The following is an 11142-nucleotide window of genomic DNA, read 5'->3' as shown; positions in this document are numbered from 1 at the left end:
GAGGAAACTAAAGTTTTACAGTCAACAATGCTCATTTGTTCTTTCCACATGACTCTGAACTATCGGTGGTATTGGTGACTAAATATGTGAATAAGCATTCTAGTGCGAATTCTATTGTAGTCTTGGTGGAGAAATGTGTTTCTAGCATCACAGAGGAGCCACATCTGATTTTCTTTTTATTTCTATCCTTTTTTTACCTTGTTTACTCTTTGCTCTCCATCCTTCACCTTATTCTTTGCTGCTGTAATGAGCCAGCTTCCCCTCGGGGATCAATAATCATCTTATTGGGAGCAGAGAAGGACAAACCGAGGAAGACGCGGTGTGCTGAAGCAAAATGCATCAGGTTGTTTTATGCGGGGAGGACCGTTCACTTCCACCGAAACTTCTAAACCTGCTCACATCGACTACAGTTTAATGACCAGAGGATATTCTTTGGTCAAAGGTTGTTTTTTTTTCTCCAGCTTTTGACTCCCCAGTTATTATTTTTTGTTGGACTGACCACATTCCTCAGAGACTTGACACATTGAGAAACCTCATTTTATGTTTTTTTTTTCCTCCAAGCATCGATTTAGAGTTAGAGGAGTTAGAAGTAGCAGTGGAAGTGTCTGTCCGTCTGCAGCCGCAGCCTCCAGACACGAAGCCTGTCGGTTCCTCCTGCAGCCGCTCTGACTGCAGGGCGCCGCTCTGACTGCAGGGCGAGCATCCTGCAGGGCGCCGCTCTGACTGCAGGGCGCCGCTCTGACTGCAGGGCGCCGCTCTGACTGCAGGGCGAGCATCCTGCAGGGCGCCGCTCTGACTGCAGGGCGCCGCTCTGACTGCAGGGCGCCGCTCTGACTGCAGGGCGCCGCGTCCTGCAGGGCGCCGCTCTGACTGCAGGGCGAGCATCCTGCAGGGCGCCGCTCTGACTGCAGGGCGAGCATCCTGCAGGGCGCCGCTCTGACTGCAGGGCGCCGCGTCCTGCAGGGCGCCGCTCTGACTGCAGGGCGCCGCGTCCTGCAGGGCGCCGCTCTGACTGCAAGCCGAGCGTCCTGCAGGGCGCCGCTCTGACTGCAGGGCGGCCGAGTGTCCTGCAGGGCGGCCGAGCGTCCTGCAGGGCGCCGCTCTGACTGCAGGGCGCCGCGTCCTGCAGGGCGCCGCTCTGACTGCAGGGCGGCCGAGCGTCCTGCAGGGCGGCCGAGCGTCCTGCAGGGCGCCGCTCTGACTGCAGGGCGGCCGAGCGTCCTGCAGGGCGGCCGAGCGTCCTGCAGGGCGCCGCTCTGACTGCAGGGCGGCCGAGCGTCCTGCAGGGCGGCCGAGCGTCCTGCAGGGCGCCGCTCTGACTGCAGGGCGAGCATCCTGCAGGGCGCCACTCTGACTGCAGGGCGAGCATCCTGCAGGGCGCCGCTCTGACTGCAGGGCGCTGCTCTGACTGCAGGGCGAGCATCCTGCAGGGCGCCGCTCTGACTGCAGGCCGAGCGTCTTGCAGGGTGCCGCTCTGACTGCAGGGCGAGCATCCTGCAGGGCGCCACTCTGACTGCAGGGCGAGCATCCTGCAGGGCGCCGCTCTGACTGCAGGGCGCCGCTCTGACTGCAGGCCGAGCGTCCTGCAGGGCGCCGCTCTGACTGCAGGCCGAGCGTCCTGCAGGGTGCCGCTCTGACTGCAGGGCGCCGCTCTGACTGCAGGGCGCCGCTCTGACTGCAGGGCGAGCATCCTGCAGAGCGGCGCCGCTCTGACTGCTCTGGCACCGTTTTGGCAACCGGAGGGAGGAGGGGTCAACTTTGAAAGTTGTGTTTACAAGCCACAAGCATCTAAATCTTCTCAGTATGCCTTTAAATGAATCTTTTGATTGATTTGTTGTACACAGTGAAGAACAGGCCTCAATAACAGATAATTGATTCCTGATCATCTTTATCAGTGACTGTATGTGAACAGACAGGCCGGCTGCGGCGCTCAAACAGGCGTCTCTTAAACACAACAGTTGAGACTGTGGGCTGACGGCATTCAAACAGGTCAGATTTGGCTGTGGGCAGAGTTGTGGGCGGAGTTGTGGGCGGAGCCTGGCACTGCTGCTCATTTGATTGCTGTTGTAGGAAAGGAAGGAAGGAGGAAGTTGCTGCAGTCGGCGAGCTACAGAAACAAAACTGATGTGAAAGCAAACTTGTGCCTGGATTGATTCCTCGATACAGCTGAGAGAAGTTACTCTGTGAAGAAGCTAGCGCTGCAGCTAAGCTAATGATGAAACCAACCTGAGGCAGTTTCCAGGGGGATTGTGGGAGAATCCTGTTTAAAACTCAGAGCCAATCAGAGCTGCGTGTGGCTCAGCCAGGTCTCGTCCCGTTTTATAACCAGAATCTCTCCAGACCTCCGGAGGCGGAGCTTCACCAGATTAACCTGCACCAATCAGGTGGCAGAGAGAGTGGAGGGAATACAGCTGCTGAGGAGGAGGGGGGGGGAAGAGGAGGGGAGGGGGGGGGGGTGCATGAAATTGATTAAGGGAAGAGTGTGTGTGTGTGTGTGTGTGTGTGTTGCAGAAACCGTATATAACATTTCAGAAAGTGTGTGAAGTGTTCTGGATTTACTGGCTTTGATGTCAGAGAGAGAGAGGGGTGTGTGTGTGTGTGTGTGTGTGTGTGCGTGTGTTCAAATTCTATCTTGTTCCAGCTGAGGTTTTAATTTACCACGACTGACAGTTTGTTCATGCTTGTGTGTGTGTGTGTGTGTGTGTGTGTGTGTGTGTGTGTGTGTGCAGTCGTGGTTCGATGCTGTGCCCCGCCTCCTGCCTGCCCCTCCTCAGGGAGCTGGCTCAGTGGCGCTGCCTGCTGGGCTGGCCCCGCCCCCGCGGGGTCGGCTCGGCCGGCGCCGCGCCGCTAACCGCTAACGCAGGACAGCAGCAGCAGCAGCGGCGGGGGTCTGAGGGCGGGGGCGGAGCCGGTCGCCCCGTCTGCCGCGCCAAACCGCAGCCTGGCGGCCAGGTGAGTCCTGGGAGTTACCCAGCATGCTGTTCACCGTACCAAACTGGCACTTCTGGTTAGCTCGGGCTGGCTAGCTTGGCCAGAACAAAACTGCAAAGACGGAGCTCAGCAAAGTCAGATACAGGATTTACTGATTTAAGAATCTGTCTTAACCTTGTATACATATATGTGTGTGTGTGTGTGTGTGTGTGTGTGTGTAACATTTGCTTGTAATTCCATAGAAGTGGATGGCAAAAAGTAAAAAATGTTAAACTTTGACAGAAAGCGTCGGCCAGTGAAACAGGTGAACAGACAGACAGCCAATCAGCAGACAGAACAGTTCAGAGGGTTTTAATTAACCTGAGAGCTGCAGTGGGATTATTCTGCTGCACACACTGTGGGTTTAATGGTGTGTGTGTGTGTGTATGTGTGTGTGTGTGTGTGTGTGTGTGTGTGTGTGTGTGTGTGTGGTAACAGTCAAATCTCCTCTGACAAACTGGTTCACTGTGCAAAACGAAAGCGAATGATGAACTGTGGCAACTAAAATTATTATTATTACTCTGAACTGTGCTGCTCTGCTTTAGGAGGAGGCACACACACACTCACTCACTCTCTCTCTCTCTCTCTCTCTCTCTCTCTCTCTCTCTCTCTCTCTCTCTCTCTCTCTCTTACACACACACACACACACACACACACACACACACACCCCATCAGGTTGGCTGCCCCAAATCCTGTGAATCACTCATTAATGCAGCTGGATAAGAGGATTCCTCTCCCCCATACACACAGGAGGTGTGTGTGTGTGTGTGTGAGAGAGAGAGAGAGAGAGTGTGTGTGTGTGTGTGTTGTGGCCGGACAGACAGGTGATGTGTGAGCAGCAGCTCTGCTCAGTAAAGTGAATACATGAAGGTTTACCTGTCAGAATAAACACAGAAGAAGAAAACAGACTTTTCTTCTGCTTGTTCCTCTGTGGTTTCTCTAACAGTGAAACAGTAAACGTATCTTAACTTATGTCTAATGTGACACAAGGTCCGGTCCGGATCGATTCGTAGTTCAGTCCGGATCCGGAGTTTGAGAAGCCCTGGTCTAGATCGTCTCTTCTTGACATTTGGAAGTCTGAATAAAAGATAAAAGCCTCGCTGAAGGCGTCGTCTCTGCCTCTGACCTGCTGCCATTCATATTTAATGGGGCAGATATCGACCCTCGACCCCCCCCCCCCCCCCCCCCCCCACCCCCAACCGAGCAAGAGAGGAAACGTCGGACCGGAGCCAGAGACTTCAGGTCGGATCTCCACGTCTCGGTTTGTTTTGTTGTAGAAAATTGTCCAGAAAAACTTTGTCTGTGGGAAACGAACCGACAACGATCTGGACCTGGATCTGGACCTGGATCTGAACCTGGATCTGGACCTGGACCCGGATCTGGACCCGGATCTGGACCTGGACCGGTCTCTCGGCAGTCTGTTCTGGTCTCGGTGTATCAGCAGGTTTCATGTCTAAATGCCAGTGAATCAGTTTTCTCTGCTGCAGACGTTCAGTAAAGTTCTGTATGGAGCGTCTGCTGCTAACCCGGACCTGGCAAACCACCAGCTGGTGCTGGTACTGGTACTGGTGTGTTACTGGTGTTTCACTGGTGTGTTACTGGTGTGGTACTGGTGTGTTACTGGTGTGGTACTGGTGTGTTACTGGTGTGGTACTGGTGTGGTACTGGTGTTTCACTGGTGTGTTACTGGTGTGGTACTGGTGTTTCACTGGTGTGTTACTGGTGTGGTACTGGTGTTTTCACTGGTGTGTTACTGGTGTGGTACTGGTGTTTCACTGGTGTGTTACTGGTGTGTTACTGGTGTGTTACCGGTCTGTCATCTCTCCCTTTTCACCTGCTTCTTTCCCTCTCTTCATCTCCTTATGTTGTTGTTTGTCCAACTCCCCCTCTATTTGTGCCTCCTTTTTGTTTCTCTCTCTCTCTCTCTCTCTCTCTCTCTCTCTCTCTCTCTCTCTCTCTCTCTCTCTCTCTCTCTCTCTTCTCTCTCTCTCTCTCTCTCTCTCTCTCTCTCTCTCGGGTGCAGCGCCGGCTCGCAGCTTTCATACCTCATTTACCATCTGCATCACAACACCCTGCTACATCCTGCAGAGCCACACACACATCGCTATAGGGACCGAGTCTATAGGTGCTGTTGTTGTTCTGGATGAGGGGGGGGGAGGGGAGAGAGAGACTTGGAGAGAGGGAGGGAATCCCACTGTGACCTTCATCGCTGTTTCCTGTCTGAGAGAATCAAGGAGAAAGCTCAGCCACGCAATTTATCTGCCTCTTGATTGGCCACACACACACACACACACACCCGGCTGTATTTATAGTGCACCGTGCCTCATCACTTTAATCGCAAATCCAAGAAATCTGCTGGAATGTGTCCTGGTTGCAGCTCAACACCGTTCTGATGCCAGAGAGGGGAGAAGAAGTAAGCAGGAAACACAGCAGACAGCACACACCAGCAAGCCGCCATTTTGTTTTCATCCAGCGGGCTTCAACCCACAGCAGCATGTGATCCTGCAGCTGGAGTGAGACATGAAGATCGCCCACAGTTGGTTTGAGTTTTGATGTTTTCGCACGACGGCAGCATCACATCAGCGTCAGCCTCACTGTGGCTGCAGCGGTGGGGAAATTTGCCTCTTGAATATTTCAGAGCACAGAGCTGATCAGTGCTCGCTGCTGCTGGGATCTCTGATCAGCTGACTCCAGAATACTCCTGAAGGCAGATCCAGACCGGAGTCAGATCGATTTTGTCAAGTTCTGAACAGCAAAAAAACACATGGAAATGATTTGAGCCACATTTAAATGTGGTTCGAAATGCGTTTCAAATTGGAATTCTGCAAAAGCGATGGTTTACAACTGTCCTGTAACACTCACAACGTGACACACATGATGTTGGTGTCAGATCCAGAGCCAGAATCAAAACGGAGAAGGAAAACAACAGCTGATGTTCTGCGGCGATGGAGGAATTCTGCAGGGTCCGTGTGGCGTGGAGGAAAGATGATCCATCTCCATTCTGCGTTGCAGCTTTTTGTTTTGGTTCCGTATTTGAAAAACCGGCCATCGGTTACCATATGTACGCACGCCTACATCGTTACCACGGCAACCAGTGCAGAGAGCTTCACGGAGCCTGAACGCACAAATCCGACCGGATCACTTGCAAATAACGGCGTGCGGTCTGACGGCGCCTGCAGTCCCGAACCAAGCCTCAGAGTCGATGCCGGGAGGATCTGCCTGAGAGCCAAACTCTCGACTTTCCTGGTTCTCCTGTCGCTCCTCCTCTTCACACCTCCTCCCACACAGGAGAACAACATCACACCTGCTGTCACGGTGACTCCTCCCACACAGGAGAACAACATCACACCTGCTGTCACGGTGACTCCTCCCACACAGGAGAACAACATCACACCTGCTGTCACGGTGACTCCTCCCACACAGGAGAACAACATCACACCTGCTGTCACGGTGACTCCTCCCACACAGGAGAACAACATCACACCTGCTGTCACGGTGACTCCTCCCACACAGGAGAACAACATCACACCTGCTGTCACGGTGACTCCTCCCACACAGGAGAACAACATCACACCTGCACCTGCACATTAAACACTTACCTCACTTTCTAAAAGACAGTCCTGGGTTGATAAATGAGCCGCTTTTACAGACTGGATCTCTAGATGTTGGAGATATTCATGATACTTTTCAAAGCATTAAAGAAATGAACGTTCAACCTTTTAAACACTTTTCCTTTCTATTCACACTTTCTATGAACTGGTTTGTAGGTGAATAAATAAAAAATAAATAAATAATCTTGAGCGGTAAATAAATCAGAAGTCTTGTTTCTCATTTTTCATCTTCCTTCACATCTCTTCAGCTGCACTTACGCTAATGTAATACGCTAACGGCTGCTAATTGAATTGCGCTATGTGGAGAGTCACTGTGTTAATTGGATATTCTGTTTTCTTTCTCTTATGTCGCTTTCTACTGCAGTATCATGTTCTGATGCAAAACACATTTCTGTACCAACATGATGTTGGGAATTCACCCAGTTCTAAACCGAAAGCAAGTCACACAATGCTGATTTAAAATACCACAAACCCTGACTTTCAATATTCATTCTAGTGCTGAGATGATTAGTCAGTGATCATCGATTAATCGTTTTAGTCATTTATCAAGTAAAAGTACCAAACATTTGCTGGTTGCAGCTTCACAGATGCAAAGGATTTTCAGCTTTTCTCTGTTTCATATCATTATGAAATCAATACTTTGGGGTTTTGGGCTGCTGTCAGACTGAGGAAGAAATCTGAAGAATCACTTTGGGCTCTGGAACTTGAGATGAGCGTTTGTCATTATTTTAGACATTTTATAGATTAAGATTAATCAAAAAAGAATCGGTAGATTCATTGCTGATGAACATTAGTTGCAGCCCTAATTCATTCACGCTACTTTACAGCCTAGCGTTTCTCAGCGGATCGGGTCTTTAACCCTCGGCCCGGTGTGTTTCAGTACTCGTCGGCCGGCTGCCTGCTGTCGCTGCACCACAGCGAGAAGCCGGAGCACGAGGAGGTGTGTGAGTTCCGGCCGTACACCTGTCCCTGTCCCGGGGCGACCTGCAAGTGGCACGGCTCCCTGGAGGCCGTCATTGCCCCACCTGATGCACGCACACAAGTCCATCACCACCCTGCAGGTCAGTCCATCACCTCACTGCAGGTCAGTCCATCACCTCACTGCAGGTCAGTCCATCACCTCACTGCAGGTCAGTCCATCACCTCACTGCAGGTCAGTCCATCACCTCACTGCAGGTCAGTCTCATCACCTCACTGCAGGTCAGTCAGTCAGTCCATCACCTCACTGCAGGTCAGTCAGTCCATCACCTCACTGCAGGTCAGTCAGATCATCACCTCACTGCAGGTCAGTCAGTCCATCACCTCACTGCAGTCAGTCCATCACCTCACTGCAGGTCAGTCAGTCAGTTCATCACCTCACTGCAGGTCAGTCCATCACCTCACTGCAGGTCAGTCAGTCAGTCCATCACCTCACTGCAGGTCAGTCCATCACCTCACTGCAGGTCAGTCAGTCACCACTGCAGGTCAGTCATCACCTCACTGCAGGTCAGTCCATCACCTCACTGCAGGTCAGTCAGTCCATCACCTCACTGCAGGTCAGTCCATCACCTCACTGCGAGGTCAGTCCATCACCTCACTGCAGGTCAGTCACAGTCAGTCCATCACCTCACTGCAGGTCAGTCAGTCCATCACCTCACTGCAGGTCAGTCCATCACCTCACTGCAGGTCAGTCCATCACCTCACTGCAGGTCAGTCCATCACCTCACTGCAGGTCAGTCCATCACCTCACTGCAGGTCAGTCAGTCACCTCACTGCAGGTCAGTCAGTCCATCACCTCACTGCAGGTCAGTCCATCACCTCACTGCAGGTCAGTCCATCACCTCACTGCAGGTCAGTCCATCACCTCACTGCAGGTCAGTCAGTCAGTCCATCACCTCACTGCAGGTCAGTCCATCACCTCACTGCAGGTCAGTCAGTCAGTCCATCACCTCACTGCAGGTCAGTCAGTCAGTCCATCACCTCACTGCAGGTCAGTCCATCACCTCACTGCAGGTCAGTCAGTCCATCACCTCACTGCAGGTCAGTCCATCACCTCACTGCAGGTCAGTCCATCACCTCACTGCAGGTCAGTCCATCACCTCACTGCAGGTCAGTCCATCACCTCACTGCAGGTCAGTCAGTCCATCACCTCACTGCAGGTCAGTCAGTCCATCACCTCACTGCAGGTCAGTCCATCACCTCACTGCAGGTCAGTCAGTCCATCACCTCACTGCAGGTCAGTCCATCACCTCACTGCAGGTCAGTCAGTCCATCACCTCACTGCAGGTCAGTCCATCACCTCACTGCAGGTCAGTCAGTCCATCACCTCACTGCAGGTCAGTCCATCACCTCACTGCAGGTCAGTCCATCACCTCACTGCAGGTCAGTCCATCACCTCACTGCAGGTCAGTCAGTCACCTCACTGCAGGTCAGTCAGTCCATCACCTCACTGCAGGTCAGTCCATCACCTCACTGCAGGTCAGTCAGTCCATCACCTCACTGCAGGTCAGTCCATCACTCACTGCAGGTCAGTCAGTTAGTCACTGTCTCTTCCTCTTCCTCTCTGTCTATCTCCCTCTGTTTTTATTTATTCATTTAACTCATCTTTATTTGTCATCTCTCCCTTTTTCGCCTGCTTCTCTTTCCCCCTCTCTTCATCTCCTTATGTTGTTGTTTGTACAACTCTCCCTCTATTTGTGCTCTCTCTCTCTCTCTCTCTCTCTCTCTCTCTCTCTCTCTCTCTCTCTCTCTCTCTCTCTCTCTCTCTGCAGGGGAGGACATTGTCTTCCTGGCGACGGACATCAACCTGCCCGGCGCGGTGGACTGGGTGATGATGCAGTCGTGTTTCAGCCACCACTTCATGCTGGTTCTGGAGAAGCAGGAGAAGTACGAAGGCCACCAGCAGTTCTTCGCCGTCGTCCTGCTCATCGGCACCCGCAAGCAGGCCGAGAACTTCGCCTACCGCCTGGAGCTCAACGGCAACCGGCGCCGGCTGACCTGGGAGGCCACGCCGCGCTCCATCCACGACGGCGTGGCGGCGGCCATCATGAACAGCGACTGCCTGGTGTTCGACACGTCCATCGCTCACCTCTTCGCCGATAACGGCAACCTGGGCATCAACGTCACCATCTCCATGTGCTGAGGGAGGCGGCCGGTGTACGGTGTTACGGTACACACACATAACATGTAAGACGGACATCACACACACCACACATGCAGTCGTACAAAGCGACGCAACAGAGGAACAGTTGTATATCGAGGGCGTCGGTCGGTTCGCCTCGTCTCCCGGTGACCTGGGTCCAGACTCCTGAACCGAACTGAACTGTACTGAACTGTAACTGTCCTGCCATGTTGGCGAGCGGCCGAGCGCGCGGCTCGACCCGTGGAGCGACGGAAGTCATTCGTGCAGAAAAAAGTAGAAGACGATGGCTGTTTTTTTGAGCGGACGATTGCTTTTCTGTCTTGGTGCCGGAGTCAAGAGACGATTCATCAAACAGCTCAACAGCGGCAGAACGCTCGCCGCCGCTGTGTGATTTTGTGTGCGTTTGATATCATTTGGCTGAGGCCGGTTCGTTTCCTGCAGCGACGGGACAGAAAGCGTCGGCCTCCTGCGGCAGAGACGCTCGGCCGGACCGGAGGACCGGAGGCTCGTCCTCGTCTTTCTGTTTCGGTCCACGAGCGGAGAGAGTCGCCTCGGCCCGCGGCTTCGCGAGCCGATCCGGGATCAGAGAAGCGGCTCTCCTGGGTTTATTCCCCATGCAGAAATGATTCTGCTCACATCAGAGAAGAGCAGATCAACTCTTTATCCGGACCGCCTCCGACTCCACGCGCCACTCCGAGCTGCGCGGCGGTCCCAGAAGCTCCATGTTCATCAGGACCGGCTCTCCGTCGGCCTCACACTGTTCTGCCTTTCTGTAGAAGAAGTGCTTCCCCAGCTGCGCTTTGTGCTCATAATCCAAACTAGGCCAGGCGACCTGAACTTTGTTTCCATGTAGATCAGCTGCTCCAGATTTCAGACACTTGGTGTAACATATTGACTGTTTATGATCCCCAGCATTTAAAGTAAAAACTACTACCAACTTTTCTCCAGTACTTTCTCTATTCAACATTATCCTCCACGAATGATGCAGTAACAATAACAGTCAGTAACAAGTAACAAACATTGTAGCGCCCCCTTAGGCCAATCAGTGCAACTGTAAAAATGCCAGAATGGAGCAATGAGACGCATCATTCCCCAAAGTTTTATCAAAGCCCAATCCGTGGCGTCTGAGATATTATAACGGACGGACGGACCGGGCCGATCCACAGTCCGTCCCTGATTTCATCGCAGGGAACTCAGACTGAAAACACAGCAGGTGCAGCGGCTTTCCAAAGCTTGAGTCTCCGTCTGCCTGCCGGTCCCCAGGGACTTTACTGTTTAACAAAAAAAAAAAAAAAAAAAAAAAGGCGCTGGCAGTTTGCAGAAAGTAGAATAATAGAAACTCTGCCTTTACAGCTGCTTCCTCTCCTCTACTTTGTGCTGTTGGAGCGCTTTGGGGTGCGACTGGAAGGTTGCTGGTTCAAATCCCGGACCGGCCCTGGA

The 11142-nt window shown here is 52.7% G+C and overlaps 1 protein-coding gene across 1 annotated transcript in view; it reads left to right on the top strand.

Annotated features, from left to right (window-relative positions):
• Positions 1 to 9736, top strand: part of siah2l (seven in absentia homolog 2 (Drosophila)-like) — a 19121-nt gene extending 9385 nt beyond the window's left edge. The window contains 3 exon segments of the mRNA XM_078286595.1: positions 7462 to 7596; positions 7598 to 7646; positions 9332 to 9736. Of these exon segments, the coding sequence (XP_078142721.1) occupies positions 7462 to 7596; positions 7598 to 7646; positions 9332 to 9702 (555 nt within the window). The 3' untranslated portion in view covers positions 9703 to 9736.
• The last annotated feature ends 1406 nt before the right edge of the window (positions 9737 to 11142 follow it).

Source organism: Centroberyx gerrardi, chromosome 11 (assembly GCF_048128805.1).
Source record: "Centroberyx gerrardi isolate f3 chromosome 11, fCenGer3.hap1.cur.20231027, whole genome shotgun sequence".
Classification (NCBI taxonomy): domain Eukaryota; kingdom Metazoa; phylum Chordata; class Actinopteri; order Beryciformes; family Berycidae; genus Centroberyx; species Centroberyx gerrardi.
Note: the sequence above shows the minus strand (reverse complement) of the source record. Positions and strands in the feature narration are given on the sequence as shown.